The 25,389-nt window shown below is 41.1% G+C and overlaps 1 protein-coding gene across 1 annotated transcript in view; it reads left to right on the forward strand.

The window, feature by feature from the left end:
• Positions 1 to 25,389, forward strand: part of CCDC6 (coiled-coil domain containing 6) — a 139,714-nt gene that overhangs the window by 106,033 nt on the left and 8,292 nt on the right. Inside the window, exons 4-7 of the mRNA XM_049790524.1 lie at positions 9,022 to 9,125; positions 11,477 to 11,637; positions 16,561 to 16,717; positions 20,020 to 20,120. Of these exons, the coding sequence (XP_049646481.1) occupies positions 9,022 to 9,125; positions 11,477 to 11,637; positions 16,561 to 16,717; positions 20,020 to 20,120 (523 nt within the window). The remainder of the gene's footprint in view (positions 1 to 9,021; positions 9,126 to 11,476; positions 11,638 to 16,560; positions 16,718 to 20,019; positions 20,121 to 25,389) is intronic.

Below are 25,389 nucleotides of genomic sequence, written 5' to 3' on the forward strand. Positions count from 1 at the left end.
GATTCTCCAAGGAAATTTTTTTTAATGTAGCATAATATGGTCCTTTAAAAATTACTTGATTTCTTGGATCCTTTAAAAAGGATTTGCTTATTATGGGCTGGAGTGGTAGCCCAGTGGTAGGGTGTTTGCCTTGCAGGCAGCTGACCCAGGACGGACCTCGGTTCCATCCCCGGCATCCCATATGGTTCTCCGAGCCAAGAACGATTTGCTTGATTAAAAAAAAAAAAAACAGTCTGGGGCTAGAGAGATAGCATGGAGGTAAGGCATTTGCCTTTCATGCAGAAGGTCGTCGGTTCGAATCCCGGCGTCCCATATGGTCCCCGTGCCTGCCAGGAGCAATTTCTGAGCATGGAGCCAGGAGTAACCCCTGAGCACTGCCGGGAGTGACCCAAAAACCACACACACACACACACACACACACACACACACACTCCATTATCCAGTAAAATTTGGAAAATTGAATACAAAATGAAGGGAGAAAAGAAGTAGTCACCCACCAAACTGCCACTGATACTTTGTCTTCATCTGACCTCTTTCTCAGTTTAAAAGCTAGTTGTGTATTATGGTTTACTACCCCCCTTTTTTTTTAGTTCTTAAAAAAGGAAACAGCAGGTTGGGTGCTTGCCTTGCATGTGGCCAACATCACATCACTTTAATTCCCGGCACCACAGATAGTACCCCAAAAATGCCAGGAATAATCCCTGAATTCAGAGCCAGGTGTTCACCCTAAGCACCACTGGAAATGGCACAAAACCTTAAAAATAAAGCTGGCTTCTCATTTAGACCCTAGTTTCTTAAACTAAAGTGTATAACCTCAAAAAAAGAAATATATATATATATATATATATATATATATATATATATATTTTTTTTTTTGGTTTTTGGGCCACACCCAGCGATGCTCAGGGGTTACTCCTGGCTGTCTGCTCAGAGAAATAGCTCCTGACAGGCACGGGGGACCATATGGGACACCGGGATTCGAACCAACCACCTTTGGTCCTGGATTGGCTGCTTGCAAGGCAAACGCCGCTGAGCTATCTCTCCGGGCCCTCAAAATATTTTTGTTTTGAAATGAATTTATGATTTATTATTAGTAACTGTTTGATTTACATACTTATATATGTCTATACCTATATATGTGTGTAACATATATATGTATGTATATATATGTATGTGTGTGTGTATATATATATATATATGACCCAAGAAGGGGTCATGAGTAAAAAAAGTTTCAGAAGCCCTGATCTGGTTAGGCCACCTTTGACGCACAGGCAGGCATAAACATTAAACTCTGAAGACAGCATGGTGGGGAGTTGATTGAAGCATATCCTTGAGGTTGTTTGGGTCACTGAGTCTAAGGTGTAGACATCCTATGTACACACTTGGGAGAAGTGGGCCAAAGCGTCAATGCAGTCAAACAGTTTTGCACCATGACCTAGGGGGCTAGGCCAACTGGGTGTAGTATAATGTGCAATATCCTAAATAATGTTGAGGGGTTGGTTCTCTCTTCAGTTGAGCTGATTTTACAATCCAAGAACTGTTAACATGATATAAAACCAACTGAAGTCCCAGCTCAAGGCCTGTGGAAGTAGACTGGGGGTTCAGTTGAACCATACAGTAGTTTCTGCTGGATATGATGTGTGTTCTGGGGGATGAGTGTGAAAGATAAGGGAAGCAAGGGGCTCAGAATGTAAGAGATAAGTAACTTAAAGGTAGAAAATATATTTCGCACGTATCAGATTCTCAGTTTGATCGCTGGCACTTCCCTGCCAAATGTCTTAGAATCATTTTTGTTTTGGGTCACACCCATCAGTGCTCAGGGATTGCTTCTGGCATCTCAGGGGGATCATATAGGATGCTGAGAATTAAACCCGTGTTGGCTTCATGCAAGGCAAATGCCCTCTTCACTGTGCTATCGCTCCAGCCCCTTAGAGTTATTTTAGTTTGATACAAAAACTCCGTGTGTCTCATTTTTTTAGACTTTATTTTGAAATATAGGATTAGTACTTGTGGATCAGTTTATAGACAATGATGATACATATGATAGGAAGGAGAATATCCTCAATGTGTTTCCTTTGGATAGAAAGGCATCTCACTTCTTGAGATCCAATAGTGCTGATTTTTCTATTAATCAGAGACCCACAGACTACTAGACTGAAGGGTGGGACAGTAAATCTGGACATCTGTTTCTTAGACTATTTGCTTGAAATTTTGAAATAATTTGAAGAAGTCCATTCCTTTATAATCAAAGTAAGAATTTGGTTGCTGACTCAAATTCTCCTCAGCCTAACACATGTAGGAAATGAAAGAATGACTGTAAATTTACCATCTTGCGCAACGAAGTGGAAAAGATGTGTTAATGAATAGGAGAAACGATTGATTTTTATCATAGAGATAGCCATTTTTGGATCAAACACATCCAATTAAGGTTTTCTTAATGTTAAAAAAAGTTTATAAATAAACATTTTATTTAATTTAGATTTTGGGGCCATGCCTATTGATGCTTTGGGGGCTACTCTTGACAGTGTTTGGGAGGGGGGCATGAGATGCCAGGGATTGAATCCAGGTCTCAGGTAGGCATATTAGCCCTTGGATAAGTTCTCTGGTCCAAGATGCTTATTTTGTGATCATTGTTTTATTTCTTTATTTTTGGGCCACACCTGGCGGTACTGAGGACTACTCCTGTTTCTGTGTTTAAGAGCCATTCCTGGTGGTGTTTGGGGGAGCACAGTTGGTGTCAATGGTCATGTTGGAGCCAGCCAACATACAGGGCATGTCCCTACACCCCTTTACTATCTCTCCAATTCAAGAAGCTTATTTGTTTTTTAATTAAAATAAAACTACTGGGGCCGTAGTGGTAGTGCAGTGGTAGGGCATTTGCCTTACATGCAGCTGACCCAGGATGAACCTTGGTTTGATTCCCGGCATCCCATAATGGTCCCCAAGCCAGGAGCAATTTCTGAATGTATAGGCAGGAATGACCCCTGAGTTTTACTGGGTGTGGCCTTAAAACCAAAGATAAATAAATAAAACTCCTGCTAGTGGAACTGGAGTGAAGTTGTAGGAGTGAGGGCATTTGCCTTGCATGTGGCCAATCCATTCTGGCATCGTTTGTAGTCCCTGACCAAGGAATAAATGCTGAGTTAAGAGCCAGGAGTAGCCCCTTAGCACTGCCAGGGCTCCCAATCCCACTGATAGGATTGTAGCTGCTGGTATGATAATATCACATAATAAGGCTATTTCTTTTCTGATACAATTTTTATACTAAAAAAGAAATGCACACCTAATACTTCAAGATCTACTTTTCATCTATAGTAACTATGCACAGATGAAAAGACATGCAATTAAATTGTATTAGGAGTGTGTCCATTTTTAAGATTACATGTCTATATTTCTTGGCTCATTATATTTTCCTAGTATTATCTCTTAGACATATCAGCGAATGTTCTTTTCAAGTTGGAAGCAGCAAGAGATAAGGTGGTAAATTATTAACAATATTATATTCACCCAGGGAACAATTATGTTAATATTCCTACAGTTCTTTATGACTTTTGACATCTTCCTTTTGTTCCCAAGCCCCCTTCTCCATTTTTTGTGAGACCCTTATAATGTGCATAAATTACTTTTTTTTTTTTTAGTCTTGGGGCCACATCCGGTGGCACTCAGAGGTTACTACTGTCTCTGCTCTCAGGAATCATTCCTAGCAGGCTTGGGGGACCTTATGGGATGCCGGGGATTGAACCCAGGTCAGCCACTTGCAAGACAAATGCCCTACCAGCTGTGCTATGGCTCCAGCCCCATAAATTACTTTTTAACTATAACTTTGGACCTCCTAAACTTGAACGTGACCAGTTAAAGCCTTTTTTTTTCCTTCTATACTAACACCTTTATGGGTTCAGTATTGTTCAAGCAATGAGGATTACTAATTTATAATTTTTTTCTTGTTTCTTTATTTGGAAGCTATGCCTGGCAGAGCTGGGGGCTACGTCTGACTCTGAGTTTTTTTTTTCCTAGCCCAGGGTGTGGGACACCAGGCAGTGCTAGGGATTTAGCTGAGAAATCTAGCTTGCAAAGCATGTGCTCACTCTGTGAAGCAACTTCTCTGGCCCTACAACTAATTCTGAATTCTGAATTCACTTTTAACTAGCATGATTGTGAGTTCCATGGTGCCAATTCTGCTTTGCTATTCTAGGTTTACCCATTGGGAACAAATGAGGAATCTTGGTCTGACTTTAACCTGCAGCGTAAAGCCAAGCCTGTTGAAAAGGAGCGAAGTATTTAGCTGTCTGTTGTGAACATTCTACAAATCACCCGTATCCATTGGTGCAGGGAGCTCACAGATTGTGCCATCAGAAGTGCTTTAGTTAATCTGAGAATTTGATCTTTGTCAGTGGATGAGTGAGTCTTTTTGCATGAACATCAGTGGAAAAAAATGTGACCATAGGGTAAAAACTTCCAGCTATGAGAATAGGTCTTAAGAGCCAGTGTTTATGGACCATGTGCATAGTGATGCATATTTTACTGTAAAGTATCCTACAGTTTTATTAGTCAGTTATACTTACAGTAAGACTGAGGGGGCACAGTGCTCAGATGTTATTAGGACAGAGGTTGAACAATGCAGACAAGAATGCCCTTAAAGAATGGCCTGGGACTGAAGTAGAACTGTCATCCAGAAAGTGATTATAATATTATGTGAATATGCAGGGGCTGGAGCTATAGGGTTCAGGATGGACCTGGGTTCGATTCCCAGCATCCCCGTTGGTCCCCCAAGCCTGCCAGGAGTGATTTCTGAGCGCAGAGCGAGGAGTAACCCCTGAGCATTGCCGGGTATGGCCCCAAACCAAAAATGTCAAAACAAAACAAAACATTGTGTGATTATCCAACATTAGCTGAGTGCCACCTATTTATAATGCTTCACATAGATTAAATGGGTTTAATCTTTACAGTAACCCAATAAGCCTTTATCCCTTATTTTACAAGTAGAGAAATTGTGTTTAAAGTTTTCTTAGCAATTTCTATTGGGGGTGGTGGAAGTAAAATGGGCTACACCCAGCTGTGCTCAGGGCTTTCTCCTGTTTCTTCACCTAGGATTATCTCCTGATAGAATGGAGGGGATCATATATATATGCTACGATGGATCAAACTGGAGTCATCTACATGTGGAGTATGTGTCTTAACTCCAGTGCTATTCCTCTGGACCAACCCCCCCTTCTCTTTAGTAACTGATGGAGATGAGGTTGAACCCAGGCAATTAGCTTAAGGTGTGTGATCACCTTGAGCTAAATGCCCGGTGTTCTAATTTTTAAATTTTGTTGGGGTGTAGAATATATAGAAGCCACACCCGATATTGCTTAAGACTCACTCTTGCCACTTTTTCCCCACTATAGGGGTCACTCCTGATCTGTGGTCAGGGAATTAAACTTGGGTCAGTGACATATAAGCAAACTCCTTAACTCTTGTGCTATTGCTCTAGCCCTGAAATGCCTGTTTTGTTTTGTTCTTAGTGAAAAATTATAAAGACAGGCGTCTCTGCTAACATATTAATTGTAGATATCCTTAAAGTTATAGGATGGCTTTTCTCTTAGGAAAAAAATGAAGTCATGGATAGACATGGGAGAGTATAAAACTGGGTAAAATGAGTCAGGGAGAAGGGATCATTCTCATTTATGGGATATTAAAAATAAACATAGTATGAGGATAATACCCAACAATAACAGAGATGATGGACAACATGACTGGTCCATGGTAGGAAGCTTGCCTCAAAGAAGGAGGGTACAGGGCAGAGAAGGGACCGCTCTTACAATGATAGCTGAAAATAATCACTCTGGACAGGAACTGGGTGCTGAAAGGAGGTAAAGTGATATGCACGGTATCCATTCATTAATGATATTACAAGCCAAGTGCCTAAAAGGAGAAAAGGGGTGGGGAAGAGAGAAAGTGCCTTAGAGGCAGGTAGGAAGTAGGGGGTTTGGGGGACATAAGTGATGGGAAGTGTACACTGTAAAGGAATTGGTGTTGAAATATTGTGTTCTTAAAACTCAGCCATCAACAACTTTGTAACTACATTACAAATCTCAGTGATTCAACAAAAAAAATTTTGTTGTTTTAAAAAAAGCCACAAGAAGTGTTTTCCTCAGTCTTTCATTTGTACAGCTATTTTGGTGTTGCAGAGAGAAAAAGAAAACGTAGAGATCCTCATTGCCATATGAAAACATCTTCTACAGATCACATGGCTTTCTGCCTTTTCTCCCTCCATTCTTAGGTGTGGTGTGATCATTGCCTGTGCATCAAATCATTCCCACACAGGTCTTGATTGTTTAGGCTCCAGGCGACTTACTTGTTCTGACTCGGATCTGAGATGAGTAGCTGCTGTCGCAGAGCTGCCTTTTGTTTGCTTTTTTGTGTCACAGCAGATAAATGGTTTTGCCCTTTGAGTTCCCTTGAGAATTCCTTGGAATGGGGTGTACTGAGCAACTTTGAGTCTCGTGTTTGTGTGGCTCAAGAATATAGTTTTAGAAAGGGGAACTTACTTGATGTAAAAATAAAATATGATTGTGGTGTTTTCTGGTATTTGATGCATTGAACATCTTACAAGACTACATTTTATGTATGTATTAATCCCACCTTGCTTTATATCTGGGGATCTTTGCTCAGCGAGGGGTCTGCCCCTGCATGAGAAGCCCTTGATAGATTTGCAACCGTGTGATCCAAGGTCATTTATAAACCCAATGATTGAAAGGTAAATTGTGGGGTAGGAAAATAACTCAGTGATGAAGTGTGCATGCCTGCCATGCTCTTTGACCCAAGTTAGGGACTCAGCAGAGTCCCTAATGCACAACTGGGTGTAGACCCTGTTGACCTCAGCACCCCTGGTTCAGGCAGCTCTGCATTTCTGGGGCCCAGACACTAAATCATTCAGTGCTGTTGACTTGCGTATAAAGGGTTCCTACTGGCTATGTGCTATTGCTCTGGCCTTTTTTTTTTTTTTTTTAATTTTCTGATGTAAACAATTATATTTGCATTAGTCTTTATGAGTTTTTGTTTTATGGGTTTTTTTGTTTTTGTTTTTGAGCCTCACCCAGTAATGCTCAGGGGTTACTCCTGGCTTGCTCCTGGCTTGGGGACCGTATGGGACACTAGGGGATCAAACCGTGGTCCATCCTAGGTTAGAACTTGCAAGACAAGCACCCTACCGCTTGCACCACTGCTCTGCCCTCAACAACAGCATTTTAAACTGCTTTTGCTGTTGGTTGAACAGACAACATAGGAATAGTAATACTGTTCTTTCCTTCTTTCCTTCCTTCCTTTCCTTCTTCCTTCCTTCCTTCCTTCCTTCCTTCCTTCCTTCCTTCCTTCCTTCCTTCCTTCCTTCCTTCCTTCCTTCCTTCCTTCCTTCCTTCCTTCCTTCCTCCCTCCCTCCCTCCCTCCCTCCCTCCCTCCCTCCCTCCTCCCTCCCTCCCTCTTCCCTCCCTCCCTCTTTCCCCTCCCTCCCTCCCTCCTTCCCCTCCCTCCCTCCCTTCCCCTCCCCTCCTTTCTTTGCCACACCAGCAGCATTTAGGAGTTATTCCTGACTCTTTGTTCAGAAATTGCTTCTGGGAGGCTCAGGGGACCATATGGGATGCCAGGAATCAAACCCAGCTCCATGCTAGGACATCCGCATGCAAGTCGACTGCCCTACTGCTGTACTATCGCTCTGGCCTTTTTCCTTTGCTTGAAAAATAATTGCCCTTTTAAATATAATATTTCAAACATACAGACACGTGCAGAGTGAGACCATACAGCCATTTACCCATCTCTGAGAAGTTGCCACGTTCTACCTTGCTTACCAGCTCTCTTTCCTTTTAATCAATTCCCTACCAAAGTATAACTGATTTCATTCAGTCTCTCTTTGCTTTTCATTGGGGGCTTCATCTGGCTATGCATACTCCTGGCTCTGCTCTTAGGAGTGTCACTCCTGTCAGCCGCAGGAGACCATACGGATGCCAGGGATCAGACCTGGGCCTAAAACATCCAAGGCAAACATCCTACCCTCTGTGCAGTGCTCCAGTCTCACTCATTCTCCTGAACTCCACCAAAATCTACATTCCACCAGGGTAGATTTTTCTGGCTCTTTGGTGTCCTGCATTTTTGTCAGTATTACTGCCTATTATTAAGTAAATGAAATTTTGTTTAGCTTTGCTTAATTTTTGTGAAGTGGAATGCAGTTTGGGATTTCCTCTCTGCCTACTAAAATTTCCTTTTCCTCCCCAGAGAGAAGAACTAGGACTGTGAATTTCGTGTTTATTATTTTCATGTATGTCTTTATCTCATTAGGCATATTTCTGAGCACCCATTAACAAGTATGGAGAATCAGGTGTTTGAATTACTGGTAGAAATGACAATGTGATCTTTCTGTTTATTTGGGTAGCCAGTTGTTCCCCCTGGAGGATGTGCCTAATGGGTGGTAGGCAACTCAAACAAAAAGCAACTAGTAAGCTGAACTCACCCCAAACCTCCTTACAGAAGACTTTCCTCATGCCTGGATTAAATACTAAAACAAGCTGTGTACCAGGCAACATTTAATTTTTTTTTTGTTTGTTTTGTTTTTGGGCCACACCTGGCGATGCTCAGGGGTTACTCCTGGCTGTCTGCTCAGAAATAGCTCCTGGCAGGCACGGGGGACCATATGGGACACCGGGATTCGAACCAACCACTTTTGGTCCTGGATCGGTTGCTTGCAAGGCAAACACTGCTGTGCTCTCTCTCCGGGCCCAACATTTAAGTTTTAACATAAAAAATGTTATACGTTTTCTTAATTCAAGTTTCAAAACTAGATGCGATGAATGTTTTTATGCCAAAAATTTGCCTTCTCTCCCCCTTCCCTTCCATCTCTCCCCAGCTTTCCCCAACTAAGACCATTTCTTTCATTTTTTTACTTCCCCCAGTTGTCTCCAGCTGTTCTACTGGTTCATTCAGAGAATCTATACCAACTTGAAGAGACTCCTGATGCTCACTGAAACTTAATTTTTTCCCTTCCTCTAGTTACGACGAGAGAAGATTGACCTGGAAAATACTTTGGAACAAGAACAAGAGGCACTGGTTAATCGTCTCTGGAAAAGGATGGACAAACTTGAAGCCGAAAAGCGGTTGGTTTAGTCTTGCTGTTGAGTCATTGCGTGCGTGCGTGTGTGCATGTGTGTGTGTGCGTGCGTGTGTGTGTGTGTGCGTGCGTGCGTGCGTGTGTGTGTGTGTGTGTGTGTGTGTGTGTGTGTGTGTGTGTGATTATGGTTCTGCTCAGAGTGTGACTTAGGAGTATCCAGGAGGCATTTTCAGTCCTTGGTTAATGCCTGTTACTTAAATGTGTAAAATGAAAAATCTTCTAAACTGCATGCCTCAGTTGATGGGACCACTCTCTTTTTCTAACTGTCCCAGTAACATTTTTTCCTTAGTTGTTACTGGTCTATACTGAAATTTATCAAAGAATTCCCCTTTGATTCATTCTTAAAATGATTATATTTTAAAAATTTTTTTGGCATATTGAGCTTGCTTTCTCATTTGTTTTCTAATGTGCCTAGTGTTATACCACTGTTTTCATGTAGTGTTATTACACTACTGGAGAATGTACTTCATTAGGAAGGCTGAGATCTTAATAGAAAAATTAGTGTGTTTTTAAAATCTGTCATAAAGACATACTAGCCTTTGGCACTAAAATTCTTTGTGCCCAGTATATTTACTTGGATGTGAAATACCGTTCAACAGCAAGCAGTTCTTGATTCCTTTGTGCAATGCAAGCTATTGTCTAGCTCCTTTTCTGGGTACTGAATAATTGGGTGGATGGGACAGTGTCGAATAAAAATAGAAGGGTTACCTTACAGGACAGGGTTTGAAGAAGATCAGAGAGGTGTTATGTATGCAGAATGCATGTGATAGGTGCGAAAAGGGAGTTTCTTGAAAATAATTAGGAATCTACTTTATTATGATCTCTTGCTTGCCAAAGTTTTTTCATTATAAGTATTTGATTTGAATAAGCATTCATAAAGTCCTTTCAGTTCATTTCTAGAATTATAAATTATAGGTATACTACAGGCTTTAAGCAAAGTAAAATTCATAGAATTGTAGAAACTCCCCTGCAATTAAACTCATGCTCAGCTATATTTTATATCATGGTAGGGATATTCATTTGCATTATTAGAACTGTCCTAGTGAGTGAATGCAATAAGCATGAGGACCATTACAATGCATGGCATTCTGTTTTTGTCAGTAAGAGCAGATCTGAAGGGAATCGACAGTTATCTCTTGGGGAAGACTCAAAGGTACCAAGTTAAAAGCAAATCTAAGCAAATCCCATGGTGACTTATAAAAGAGATTGTCATACAATGGCTTTAAAAGGGGTTGTAAGTGGTGTCAGCTTTTCTGTAAGAATTCAGTTGGTAGTTTTTCTGTATATTTATACAAAGTTATTACATTGAGCAGATATCTAGTTTTCATTTTAGGGCTCAAAAGTTACCGAATATAAGAAATTTTATGTGGTTCAAATGAAATGATAATTGGAAAAGGTAGAACCTCCAATTACTAACCAGTCTTTTTTTTTTTTTTATTGTGGCCGAAGTGAATCACAAATATTTCACAGTAATATTTAAGGTACATAGTGACAATAAATCAGGGGCATTCCCACCACCTCTGTTCCCAGAATGCATCCCATATCTCCCTCACTTACCCCCCAGAATACTAGTGTAACTGGTCCCCACTAGTAGAGCTTGCTGTGGATTAGGTATAGATTCTGTTTTCGTTGACTTTGGGTTTGATGCTCAGGTCTGACCATTTTTTTTATTTCCACTAAATGTTCATGTGAGTGTCTGGACCTGGTACCATTCATTTATCCCCTCAATTTATGAGGCTAAACAAGATGATTCAATCAATGTGGTTCTGTTGGAGATATAGAAAAAGGAAAAGAAGAAAGAAAGAAAAAACCAGAAGGGTTCTAGCCAATCTTTTAGGTATTTTTTTAGTTGTTTACCTTTGCTGTTGACAGAAGGAAAGGATTCAACTTTTACATGCGTTAGGAACTATTTTCTGGAGGGAATTTTAAAAGCCATGTTTCTTCATATTTTGTCTTTCTCCAAGAAGGGAAACTAATGCCTATGCTTCAACTGAAAATGTTGAATTAAATTCTTTTAGTATCCCAATATCCTCAGGTCAATGTATTAAATATAGTCAGCAAGTAATAATTGAGTACCTGCTATCTTCCAGGCTAATAATTAGAGACAAATTTTAGAGATTTTTTTGGAATCTTTTTGATGGAATCTTTAGCTCTGCCCATGGCTCTGAACACCAACTGTAGGTGGTCAAATACCAATGTAAATGATCAGAAATATTTTGCAAAGCTGTGACTTCTATTTTTTAATAGGAACTTAGCTATGAAAATTAACCGGCTAGTATGCTGTTTGGTCTTCTTAAGGCAAACTTTTATGTTGTCATTTTCTTTTTCTCCATGAAGAATCCTGCAGGAAAAATTAGACCAGCCAGTCTCTGCTCCTCCATCACCTAGAGACATCTCCATGGAGATCGACTCTCCAGAAAACATGATGCGCCACATTCGGTTCTTAAAAAATGAGGTGGAGAGGCTGAAGAAGCAACTGAGAGCTGCACAGTTACAACGTATGTGACTCGGGTTTGCTGTTCTATCGGTAGAATCAGTACATTCACCTCAGATGGGTTTTCTATCATTATTGACCATTGAATTCACATGAATCAAATTTACACTATAGTCACAAATAGACACATAGATGTTTATATAAGCCTATCCTGATATTTTTATGTCTTTAAAGTATTTTATTAAGACAGAGAAAATAGTTATGACAGGTTACTGAAATAGAAGATCAATCACATAACTGCAAGAGGGTACATAATACAGGTATTATTTTTATTCTTTTCTCTATTAGTCGTTAGGAATATGCTAACAGCAATTGGTGGGAGATCTCAGGAGATCTATTTGGGGAATGGTGGCAAAAAAGTGTTTATTTTCATTCCTCCTACATATGAGCTAACACTTGCTCATGTACTTGAAGGATAAATGCTTTTGAAATGTGTATTTTTTATTTTAGAGAAGATTAAGGTGTTGAATTGGAAAAGGAACTGGCTTTCCTGAATATTTAAGTCAACTGTGCTGTTTCTTCTCTTTTGTTTCTGCTTTTGAGCTCAGATATGTTTATATAAATATATGGTGAAAAAAGAAAATTTCATCTTTGGTCCCATGTGCCAATTCTTGCAATTGCATATTTTTAATCTTTTTTCCAGATTTATGAATGTCTTTATGAACATTCTAAATAACCATGATAACTGTCATTAGAAATGATTGGTAAATCTGTGCAAGAGCAAAGAACACCTTCCGAGGCCAGAGTTATTTTACAGTGTTATGGCGCTTGCCCTGCGTGCAGCCAAACTGGATTTGATCTCAAGCATTTCCAGTGCCTGTCAGGAGTGATTTCTGAGTATAGAGCCAATAGTAACCTCTCAACACTTCCAGATATGGTCCCAAAACAAAACACCTCCAGAGGAATTCCAGGAAGTGCATTTGTTGGGTCAAATAGAACATAACACTAAAGTTCAGGGATTTTTTTTTTTTTTTTTTTTTTTTTTGTGGTTTTTGGGTCACACCCGGCAGTGCTCAGAGATTATTCCTGGCTCCAGGCTCAGAAATTGTTCCTGGCAGGCACGGGGGACCATATGGGACGCCAGGATTCGAACCGATGACCTCCTGCATGAAAGGCAAACGCCTTACCTCCATGCTATCTCTCCGGCCCCAGGGATTTTTTATTTTAATGCTTTCTTTAATTTTTTTTTTTTTTGGATTTTGGGCCACACCCGGCGGTGCTCAGGGGTTATTCCTGGCTGTCTGCTCAGAAATAGCTCCTGGCAGGCACGGGGGACCATATAGGACACCGGGATTCGAACCAACTGCCTTTGGTCCTGGATTGGCTGCTTGCAAGGCAAACGCCGCTGTGCTATCTCTCCGGGCCCTAAAAATTTTTTTAATGATATTTTCTTTCTTTATTTTTTTCTTTCTTTCTTTATTTTTTTTTCGGGCCACACCCGTTTGATGCTCAGGTGTTACTCCTGGCTAAGCGCTCAGAAATTGCCCCTAGCTTGGGGGGGACCATATGGGACACCAGGGGATCGAACCACGGACCTTCCTTGGCTAGCACTTGCAAGGCAGACACCTTACCTCTAGCGCCACCTCACCGCCCCCTAATGACATTTTCTGAAGTTTAAATGTATGTTCTATTGGACCCTGAGTTTCAGTCATGTCTCCTTCCATACATTAGTGTCATTCTCACTCTGTCATGTCTCTTTTTCACTTTTGTCACCTTGCCTACACACTGAATCCATACACCACATTTAGGTCCATAATTTAATCACTGCAAAATTCCTTTTGCCATATAAGGTGAGATATGTCACACCTTGGGACCAGAGTGATAGTACAGTGGTAGGGCATTTGCTTTGCATGAAGCCAACCAAGTATGATCTCCAGTATCTCAGGCCCCATCTCATCCCCAGGCCTGTCAGAACTAATTGCTGAAGGCAAAGCCATGAGTAATCCCTAAAAACCACTGCATGCACCCAAATACTCCTCCCCAAAAGGATCTCACATTTTTCAGGATTAAGATGTGGCTATCTGTGGGAATCCGTTATTTTGTTCAAACCTATACAAGTTTCCTGGATGGCTCTAGGGATAGAGCCAACTCTTGGGATTTTTTGGGGGGTGGGGACAGCATGCAGTGCTAGGGTTCCAACTCAGGGCCTCATATAATCTAGGCATGTGTTCAACAACTTGAGCTATTTACCACCCCCTGCCACCCCTATATATATTTGTCTTATTGTGCCTCAGATAATTTTTTTTTTTTTTTTTGGTTTTTGGGCCACACCCGGCGATGCTCAGGGGTCACTCCTGGCTGTCTGCTCAGAAATAGCTCCTGGCAGGCACGGGGGACCCTATGGGACACCGGGATTCGAACCAACCACCTTGGGTCCTGGATTGGCTGCTTGCAAGGCAAATGCCGCTGTGCTATCTCTCCGGGCCCCAGATAAAGATTTTTTAAAAAAATAATTGAGAACAATTTTTCCTGTAGCTGTTTCACAATTTGATCTTTCGAAAGATGGCACATATCAACAGGAGTTAATAAAGTACATTTAAAAAAAAAAAAAAGGATGGAAAAAGCTGAACCAAAGAAGCAGAAATGGTGCTTTGGTTTTATAGCTTTTTCTCACTCAGCAATTTCAGCCTCTATTGTCCAGATGACCAGCACCTCCAAATACAGTTTATCTAACCTTGGGCCTCTCCCAGTTATTCTTTATTCTGGCTTAATATTAGAATACCCTAGGATACTTTCACCATACTCTAGAGACCTCCTGTACAGAAATATGGGTTTGATTGGTTTGGAAGAGGTGTGGGCAATTGCACTTTTCTAACTGTAAACTTGAAACAGAACCCAAAATGTTGAGTCCACTTTTTGCATCCTTTGGTGATGATCTCTTTGAGTCTCTCTGGAAGCTGAAGATGGAGGAAACGGGTTGCATTCCCATGAGTCCTAGGAAGCTCATGCCAGTAATCTTTCAAAATCAGACATGGTTGGTAGGCCAGTAGATGGCACCCTCGGGATGTTCTACTGTCAGCCATCTGTGTCCATGAAACACCCAGAGGAGTTGGTCCTTCCACAGCTTGTGCCTTCCCACATGTTTCTGCATGCTGGGTTAATTGTAGAACTGCCACCAAATCTTTTGGCCATCATACCTGGTGACCGACATTCTTTTTCTATAGATTATTGTTTAAGGATCCCCTGATGGGTTCCCCAGATGCTAAAAGATTGCCATTTCCTTTAAGAGATAGTGTCTCCTCTTCAATTATTCTTGAAGCTTCATGACTCTTCGTTCTTTGAAGCGCCCCTCTTTATGAAAAGAGAGACAGCCTAGACTGATAGCCTCCCACCTACTTCTAGAAACAACAAATAATCCAAAAGGCCAATCTAGTGCTTCCTGTAGAGCCAGTGAAAAATGTTGCGTGCTTGCATATTTGAGATGAAATAATTTAAATCGTTTATATTAAGAGTGTACTTTGTAAATATTTTTCCCAGCACGCCTTCAATTAAAGAGATTTTTTTTTGTATCTGGATTAGACAGCAGGGTTTCTGGCTATATTGAAAACAACTGAGGAATTTAATGTCTTGTGCGTGAAATAGTGTTTAGTAATTTTTGTTTATTTTAATTTCTACAATAAGATTACTTGAGAACCTTGAGATATTCTGCACTAAAACTGTTGAAAATCCTTGGCTTTTCAAAGGCATCTGCTAAAACACTGACCTTCATAAATATTATTCTAAAAATGAAACTAATTTGTTGGGCTTGATTGTTTTGAAGTAAAGTCAATTTGTAAAGGAAAGTTGTGGTCATTGTGTATTTGGTTTATTTTGTTTGTTTGGTTTGGTTTTTGAGTTTTTTTGCTTCTTTCTGAAATCTATAAACTGTTAAAGTCTGTTGGCAGAGACAGGGACTAGGGAGATTAGGGAATCAAGGTAGACACTTAAACTTGATTTTAAGGTTATTTTGGTTCCTTAGTTACTATAGGCTCTCTGAAGTAGCCAGAAAAGGATGTCAGTGTTTTGCCACTAATGAACGAAGCATGTTACAGAATCCTGTGCAGAGCTAGCACAGAAGGCCAAGACATATTAAAGCTCTTAGAAACTCGTTAGAACAAGACTTTGGAGCCCCTGAAAGATGTCTGCCCCATGCTTTTCAGCCTCCTGGAGCGAAAGTCTGACTGGCCAAACTGGATCCAATGGAGCCCCAGAATTAGTCAGTGCTCCAACTGGTGGGTCAGTGTCCCAGTCAAGGGATATTTGTCATAATATAGATGCCGCCGACTCAAGAGCCTTATCATGGATTCAGGGGTTTGCTTGTTGTCTGACTCAGAAAGACTGTGTGTGAGCAGGGAAATGGAGTAACAGGCACCCTGAAGATTAGCTTTGCCTGAAATATTAATCTCAAGTTGGTCGTATGTCGTTTTCTATTTTATTAAACTGTTGTAGCTATTACTAGGATCTTGGGTCTTTTGGTTCCCATTCTGCCTTTTCCATCACTGCACCTTCGGGGTTATGAGCAAGTGTAACAGTCTCCCCCCTCAGTGGCTGTCTGGAAATGAGAGGGCTGAGACTTGGGTGCCAACAAAGAGCCTGAGGGTGACTTGTTTCCCTAATTGTCCCACCTTACTTGAAAAGCTAGAGAGAGCTTTGCTAACTTAAGTTCAACTCTATCATTTCCACTTCCATGTAAAAGTAATTCAACTTAAAGAGAGTGATGCCTCATGCCAGTGTTTTTTTTTTGTGTTCCTTTCTGAATGATAGCTGGTTGGCAAGCTTTGACACTTGGTATAGATGGTAAAAATAGACCTTCTAGGTATGGGGGGTTAAAAACCATCATCTGGTCAAGATTTCCTTTGCCTTGGCTTTGGAGCCGAGCTGCCAAGCTTCTCTACTGAGATTTTGCCTGTGCTGCATGCAGCTCTAATGAAGAATTCTTGCTTTGCAGATTCAGAGAAAATGGCTCAGTACCTGGAAGAAGAACGTCATATGAGGGAAGAGAACTTAAGGCTGCAGAGAAAGCTGCAAAGGGAGATGGAGAGGAGAGAGGCACTCTGCCGGCAGCTCTCTGAGAGTGAGTCCAGCTTGGAGATGGATGATGAAAGGTGAGTACATGGCTACTGAACCTTGTTTGCAAAATAAAGCAGCCAACCAACCAACCCCAATACTCAAACTCTAGGATGCCACTGTCAGTTTTATAGAAATAGTTATCTTAAATATTTATTTATTTTTGTTTTTTGGGCCACACCCGGCGTTGCCCAGGGGTTACTCCTGGCTGTCTGCTCAGAAATAGCTCCTGGCAGGCACAGGGGACCATATGGGACACCGGGATTCGAACCAACCACCTTTGGTCCTGGATCGGCTGCTTGCAAAGCAAATGCCGCTGTGCTATCTCTCCGGGCCCCTATTTTTTTCATAATGGCGAACAACACCACCAAAGTAGATAACCAAGAATGGGATAAATGGATGCAAAGAGGAGAAAAGTATTGCTTTTTAAAACTATTTAGAGGTAAAGATTTGGAGGTTACGTGAGGTTGTACATAGGGGCAGAATTTGCATTTGCTTTTGAATTAGTACAATCCTATGCCATGACTGTTTAAAGACTAGGAGTGTCCTAATAAATAGATTGGGTAAGTAAGAACTCACCTTAGGACAGGAAAGAAATGCAAACAGAAGCTATAGAACTAGCAAGTGAGCAGTACTGGTGTCAGCCAGGCTTTGCCTTGACATGCTTGTAACTAACCTTTTGTCAAATCAGAGTCATGCTTTGGACATCTAAAAGAAATGGTGAAAGCATTTTCCTCTCCTTGCTATTTTTCTCTCTCGGCCACAGTTTCTTGTCTCTTCCTCCCCACCCCTTTGTTTATTTTTACTTAGGAGCGAGTGTATTAACCAGAAGTAATAAATCCAAATTGAAAACACAGTTCAACCAGCAGAGAAGCCCAACACAACACAATTAGAAATTAGCCTTTCTCAAAACTGGAACCTTTTTATGGAGGGATTTCCTCTTCTGGGCTGGGGTCCCCTGGTGTCATGTAGTCATTATTAGAGGAGATGAAGCCTAGTTTATCTGGGAACCACTCCAACAAAACAGAGCAGCTGGGGCCTGACTAGGACCTGCTAATGGTGGTGATGAGAGAAAATGGCTGCAAATGCCCAAATCTTCTGCTGGACAACCTTGGTGCATCAGTTCAGTATCTCTTACTAAGTAGGTCAGTTTGCCGTGAATGGTGGTAGTCAAGAAAAGTGTCAGGTTTTCTATGATCTGTTTGGACAAGAAAAACATTTGTAAGGGCAGCCAATGGGTCCTCTTATTGAAAATATTTGATGACCGTGGAGGCTATCTAAGGAGCTAGGTAAATAGCTCCTTTCTTCAGGTCGTCTCTATAAATAGCCTCCTCCTTTGCAAAGACTAAAGATTATTCTGAGAAGTTTATATTCAGTCTATTTCACTGATCTCTTCCTAATAGGCTCTGATTCTCTCCATAATCCGTATCCTTTCCAAAGCACTTGATTGGAAACATGAGCTAGAATACCAAAGACCCTTTAACTTCCTTAATATACTTAGCCAACTGTGCTGGCCGATACACAGGGAAAATGCTTCCTTCGTTTCTCATTTCCTCTCTACTCCCGTGTGCTATGAGGAAGATGTACTCAAGTGTGGGATTATGGGATTTGTCTGTCTCTATGTCAATCAACTCCCACATGGTTTCTCATTGGATGTTATTTTATGAATGCAGCACCTTTGATTGGTAGTGAAAACCAGATAGTCCCACCAACTCCCACACTCAGGGATGCTTTTTCCATGGCCAAACCCCTGAAGCTACTTCTGGCTTCCATCTTTTTTTTTTCCTCCCATCAAAAAACTAGTATTTACTATGGAAGATTTCCCTTTTTAGGTCAGCTTAAATTTAGTTGCTCCATGAAGTCTTCTTTCGTTGCTGGGAATAATACATTTGGGGAAAAGAAAATGATCAGATACTGGAGATGTTTACAAGAATATTTATTCTTTTAAGGTAGGGGGTACTCCCAGATGACCCAAGGGCCAGTCCTATCAGATCTCAGCTAATGGCACTGGAAGTTCAACACGAGGGCCTACAGATATATTGCCATAAGGATTGCTTAGATCACCGAGCATACTCAGGCCTCTGAGGCCTACCCCCATGGTGCCTAGGTACCATATAGTTTCAGGGATGGAACCAGCATTGCTACGTGCAGGGCATGTTCCCTAACACATATCTTAGTTCTCTAACTCCAAGATGTTTGTATGTTGGCCATCAAGAGGTGGTCCCAGGCTGTCAGAATGGATGTGGAGCTGTGGAGAGGTCTGGCCTGCTGCCGCCATTATGGGCTGCTCCCAAGAGAGTGGGTAGAACTTGTGGTGGTTCTTTCATGGCAGCTATAGGAGCCTGGTTTTCCTCACGTCTCCTATAATTCAGCATATGAATGTCAGAGATTTTTCTGTGAGCTGAGTAAATGTCACAATCACACTCTCTCAAGGATAAGGATGATCTTTCTTTGGCCATCAGGCCTGTGAAGGATAGTTTATTGGGTATTTTTTTTTTCAAACAAATTTCTCTGCTTGCTCACAAAATGAAAACTGCTCTTCCTGATGCAGACTCGTGTCTATGTGACTTCTGAATCCAGAACAAAGCTAGAGTTGACTTGGTGTGGCCTTGTGTGGTGTGCCAAAGATTCTCTGAGCTTATTTCTCGTAATTGCACTTTGATTTTGTGACCGTTTGAGTAAGGAATGCCTTGCAAATGCTCGCCACTCAGTTTACAGGAATATCTCTCTTTAAGCGTTAGTCTGATAAGGTAAGCCTCAGAGACAGTGTTTGGATTGGGATCTCAACTGTAATGTAAATTTAGACAATAAAATATATGAATGTGTCTGTAGTTCTCGGGACAATGGAAGTGAATCTAGCTGTTGTGGGACAAAGTAAAAAGCCAGGTCATGACTATATTATGTGTCCTACTCAGGCACCAGGCCTTCATCCTTAGCTCGAAAATTCCATATTTTTTAACCTGTGCTCTTAGGAGACAGTTTTGCCCAACAGTGGTGCCTTGTGACTCTGGCTATTCATTTTAGCTAAGCACCGCTTTCTGAACATTTGGGAGTTTGATCTCAAGATGTGAACGCCAAAATCTTCAGCGTCATTCTTAAGAACTGTCAACACTGAGGCCATAGCGGTGGCACAGTGGTAGGGCATTTGCCTTGCACGTGGCTAACCTAGGACCCCAGTGTCCCATAATGGTCCTCTGAGCCAGGAATGATTTCTGAGCACATAGCCAAGAGTAATCCCTGGGTGTCACTGGGTGTGACCCAAAATCCCCCCAAAAAAACACAAAACAAAACTGTCAACCTAAAGCCAATCTCATCACTGCCCCCCCTTGTTTCTGCTTAGGTATTTCAATGAGATGTCTGCACAAGGATTAAGACCTCGCACTGTGTCCAGCCCAATTCCTTACACACCCTCTCCAAGTTCTAGCAGGCCTATATCACCGGGTGAGTATATGGTCTTGGCTACTAATATTTGATTGTGGGCCCGTTAAAAGACATCCCCAACTGTCTGTTGTCCTTAGCACCATTAACAGTAACACCATTAACAAATGTTCCATTGTCCTCAGTTAACACTCAGCACCATTAATGTCTGCCTGCATTGTTTTTTCCATGGTAGAAGTGAAGGAGCAGCCTTTTGGGATTCACTAGCAGAATTCTAGCCATGTGTGTAGAACGTGGCAGGACAGGGCATGTCTGTTTCCAGAGCCTGAACTTTCAAACACGAGCTGCCTTCCAGTGTTCCAATGATTCATGAGGGCAGCTCGACCCAAGAGAACGGGCTCTACAAGAAGGTACTAGGTCTGCTCTTGCCTCTGGCTTTGCTCCTCCGAGCCTGCCACTCAAAGGCGTGCTTGTCTTCTTCTCACCCTGAAAACTCTCCCCAGGGTCTCTGGCTCAGTACTGGCACAGTGCAGGGCTGTCAAGCCAGGTGGGCAAAAAAAAAGGATCCAGCAAAGAAAAAAGGAAAGAGGGGAATTGATGAGTGGAGGCCAGAAGGAAAGGTAGCAAGTCATAGAATAGTTTCTTGCGACCTAAGTGATGAAACATTTATATATATAAATTTTATATTTTATATTATTTACAATTATTTATTTCAATATATATAAATTTATACATAAAATTATATATATTGGGGCCAGAGCAAAATAGGGCATTTGCCTTGCATGTGGCTGGCCCAGGACTTACCTGGGTTCAATCCCCAGCGTCCCAGATGGTCCCTTGTGCCAGGAGCCATTTCTGAGTGCATAGCCAGGAGTAACCCCAGAGCTTCACCGGGTGTGACCCCCCAAAACCAAACAAAATTATATATATTATATGTATATACATTACATTTCGACATATATGTATATAACACATGTGATGTACATATTAAATATATACATTATATGTATATAGATTTATACATAAATTTCCATATAAAAATCTGTGATTGAATCACAGTGAGATGATACACATTTATAAAATTGTTCATGATTGGGTTTCAGTCATACAATAGCACACATTTCCCACCACCAATGTCCCTGTTTCCTTCCTGTGCTCCCTTTCTTCTCCTCTATGGCAGACATTTTTCTTCTCTCTCCCTCTCACCTCCCATTCCTTCTTCCTCTCTCCATCTTTTTTTCTTTTAGACACCGTGGTTTGCATCATTGTTACTGAAGGGTTATCAGATCTACCACTTTATCCCCTATTACCACCCAATCCCTGTCCAGAGTGATCATTCCCAGCCCTCATGTCATAGATGTCCCTTCTTTGCCCTAACTACACTCTCTGCTTTATGTGGCAAGCTTCCTCCCATGGAATGTTCCTCTTGGCTCCCGTCTCTATTATCTTTGGATATTATTACCATACTGTCTTATTTTTTTTTTTAATACGATCCTTCTATGTCTTTCTCTCTCCCTCTGACTCCTTTCACTCTCCATATCCATCCATGGATAAGCAGCTTTTATGACTATTCAGAACAACTTAGGTCTTAAGGTGTTGGTAAATTGCTTTTAACAGAGTTGGTGTGGGGAGGCCAGACACTGCAGAGAGGGTTGAAAATGGGGAGAGCCAAGTAAAGTGAGATGCCTGGTGAGTTGGCAGCAAGAAAGGCACTGTGGTTTTGGAGAGCAAAACGGGTTTGTGTTAGAGTGACAGTTGATCTTGTCTGTGATTATAAATTAAAATGACGATGTTTTTTGGACTAATTAAGGATAAATGCTGATGCAGTGGAGGCTGCCAGAGGAGAAGCAGAAGGGAGGAATGACTGGATTATGAAAGCATGTGCTCTGTTCCCCAATTCTGCTACATTAACATTAACATTTTTTTTTTTTAAGGGAACAAAGCAGAGGAAAGTCCTGGGCCAGCTTGAACAGCTTTTGTTTGCTTTGCATCATCATGATTTCTGAACAGGGGGATCATGGACCAAAGGCTTCGTCATTGCCTCTAGGGCCTGCCTAAACAGTTTCTGAATCTAGCTTCCTACCTTTATGTGGCTTTTTGTTGTTGTTGTCTGTTTTGGGGCTGCACCCAGTGGTTCTCAGGGGTTACTCCAGGCTCTGCACTCAAAGATTATGGAACCTGAGCCTGCCACTCACCAGGCAAATGCCCTGTCTGCTGTACTTTTGTTCCAACCCCTTGAGTAACTTAATTCTCTAAAAGCAACTCTTTCTAACTGCTTCTCATTTCCCCCCAAATAGCATTTGGGTTTCATTACTTGATAAGGGGCTTGTGATTAATTGCTAGAAAGCTATGAGTTAGGGAGAAACAAGCCAGAAGGGGATTTTTTTTATAGTTACTCATTTGAAGTTTGACTTTAAACGTAAAGGAATCTTTTGGGGCTTGTAATTGCCAGTTTATTAAATAGGATGCTGTAGTCCTTCATTATAAACAAATAAAAAAGCCAGACCTTGGTTGGAGAATATTAATTTCTGTTAATACTCCCAAGGAGTCTTCAGGAAAATCATAATGCCAGTTATTTAATTCCCCTTGTATTAGTGCCTGTAATAGGAATTACTTCAAGTGTGGGGCCTGCTTGTACATACAAGCAATCGGGTTTCCCCTTAAACTCCAAGACTCTTTTCCTCTGAGCCAGGCTAAGTGAGAATATTTCGATCCTTCTTCATTGTATAATTTCGTCAAAGTAGATTTTTACCTCCTGTTCGGGAACAGAATTATTCTTCATCTAGTTCACTGCATTGCTATAATCAGCACAGCCTGAGTTTTCAAAGTTTCTCACTTCTCCTTTGTTAGAGGAATTTATGATCGTCATAATTAAAGAAGCCTAATCGCTTCTTCAGCATCTCGTGCTGTTTGTATCATTTTCATTTCCTCTTTAAGCATTTTGGCTCTTCTTTCCAGATTTTTGTTTTGGTTTAATTTGGTTTTGCTCAGTGCTCAGGGGTTACTCCTGGCTCTGAGTTCAGAAATGGCTCCTGGCAGGCTCAGGAGACCATATGGGCTGCTGGGAATCAAACCCGGGTCCATCCCAGATTGGCTGCTTGCAAGGCAAATGCCCTACCGCTATGCTAGTGCTCCGCTTCTTCTTTCCAGTTTTTACTAACTTTTTTTTACCAACTTGTTGAAATATTTTGAGTGCTATGTATAGTTTGTATGAAAGATTCAGGAGGACATGAATTCTGTATAGGGAAAGTATCAGATTTCATTATAGGTCAGCCAGTATGTTATTCAGCTTAAAAAAAAAGGACATTACCAATTTCTTTCATTTTATTTAATTCGACTTTTTGTTTGGGGGTTGTCTCTAGGGAAATTTCTATTTCAGTGCTTGAATTTGATTCCTAGCAGCAATCAGAGTATTGAACCCTGGGACTTGCATTGAACCTGGATTGAACCCTGGGTCGATCTGGGATTCCTCCATGCAAAGCATGCACACCAGTTGGTTGAGTTATCTCCTTAGTCTTCAATTACTATGTTTTGATATGCCCAAGTAAGGGATGAGAAATAATGAAGTTTAGAAAGAGCCTGTACCCCACTAGCAATAAACATCAGAATTTCCCCCCCCCCCCCATCTTCCTTTTGGGGTTCAGGCTACATCCAACAGTCTTTAAGGCTTGACTCAATGCTTGATGGCAATTTTTGGCACTTTTCAGTGGACCATAATGTGGTGCTGGGGATTATACCAAGGTCAAACGTGTGCAAAATTTCTCCCTGTTTGCTGTCAGTCGGTCTCAGATCTTGGCTTTTAGTTCCATTTCTCAGCGAAAGGAACTCCTTGGAAAAATTTGTGTTTCTAGGGCTAAGACTTGAAATATATCACATAAACCTGGAAGATCTGAACATGCAAAAAAAATGAGAAACCTATTTAGACAGATGTGAGGAGGAGAGAGACATGGAGAAGTACATGTCCAAGCGAGGACACAGGTTTCTTCAGAGTGGAAAATGGTACAAGCAAAGAAGCAGAGATAAGCAAGCAAGATAACATATTCAAGGTGGAACACAGACTTGAATAGTAAACTGGGCCTCTAAGAACTTAATGAAAGGTTTGGAGGAAGTAGAAATAAATAGAAAATATACAAAACTCACAGGCTAAGTGTTATGCCGTTTATACATTTTGAGTCTTTAAAAACTTTACTAATTAAAGTGTGATATCACCACTCAATGGAATATTAACAGTCAACCATAAAAAAGAACTAGTTATTGGGGAGGGGAGGAAAAAGAAAGAACTGCTTATTGATATCCTTGAGAATAGGTGAGTCATAGGGAAGATATGATGGTGAATCAGAAACCAATCACAAGAGTTACGTGCTTCAAAGAATTTCATTTCTGCCAGATTCTCAAAGTGAGCAAGTAACGATGATAGAGAATGCATCATCTTTGCCAGGAGTGTCATTAGAGGGGAGGTATGATGATGATATTGAGAGGACTACCGTATTTTCCGGCATATAAGACGACTTTTGAAACAAAAAAAAAGTCAACTGAAAATCAGGGGTCGTCTTATACACTGAGTATATCCCGAAAAATGTTTCGATATGCTGCTAAAGGAAAATTGTCTGAATATTGCCACAAAACGAATTTTCCAACTCGATCGACACCAATCACTGCCAGGCTGCTCGGACTGCCTTTCTAACTCAGCCAATCCAAGCAGGCTTTTGATGCATCAAATTAGGCAATGTTCTGTATCCAAATCTACACTATAAAAAGCCTGCTCAGATTGGCCAGAGTCAGAGAGGAAGTCTATTACAGTAGAACCTTTGGACCTTTGCTTGTTGTGATTGGCTCACTGAGGTACATACAGTTGCAGCACAGGAACGTTCTGTCTGATACAGCGAATATAGGCCTAAACCTATGTTTTAACTGCAAAATTATAAGGTCGTCTTATATGCACGATCGTCTTATACACCGGAAAATATGGTAATACAACAGGGAGTTTCTTTATAGCAACAAAACAGTTCGGTATTCTGATTGTGGGGATAATTAATCAAATATGGACATGTGATAAAATTCCATGCAGTTGTATATGCACAACACTTATGAAAAATTCAGTTAAAAAAAAAAAGACAAGCCAACGAACTCTAACGAAGTCTATGTCACTTTCCTGGTTTTGACAATGTACTGTTGCTTATGAAAGATAGTGACGGAGCCAAAGTGATAGTACAGTGGGTAGAGTCCTTGTCTTGCATGCAGCTGACCTGGATTCATTCTCCAGCATTTTATATGATTCTTGAAGCTCCATCAGAAGTGAGTCCAGAGTCTAGAACCAGTTTAAGCTCTGAAC

This window comes from Suncus etruscus, chromosome 17, assembly GCF_024139225.1.
Source record: "Suncus etruscus isolate mSunEtr1 chromosome 17, mSunEtr1.pri.cur, whole genome shotgun sequence".
Lineage (NCBI taxonomy): Eukaryota > Metazoa > Chordata > Mammalia > Eulipotyphla > Soricidae > Suncus > Suncus etruscus.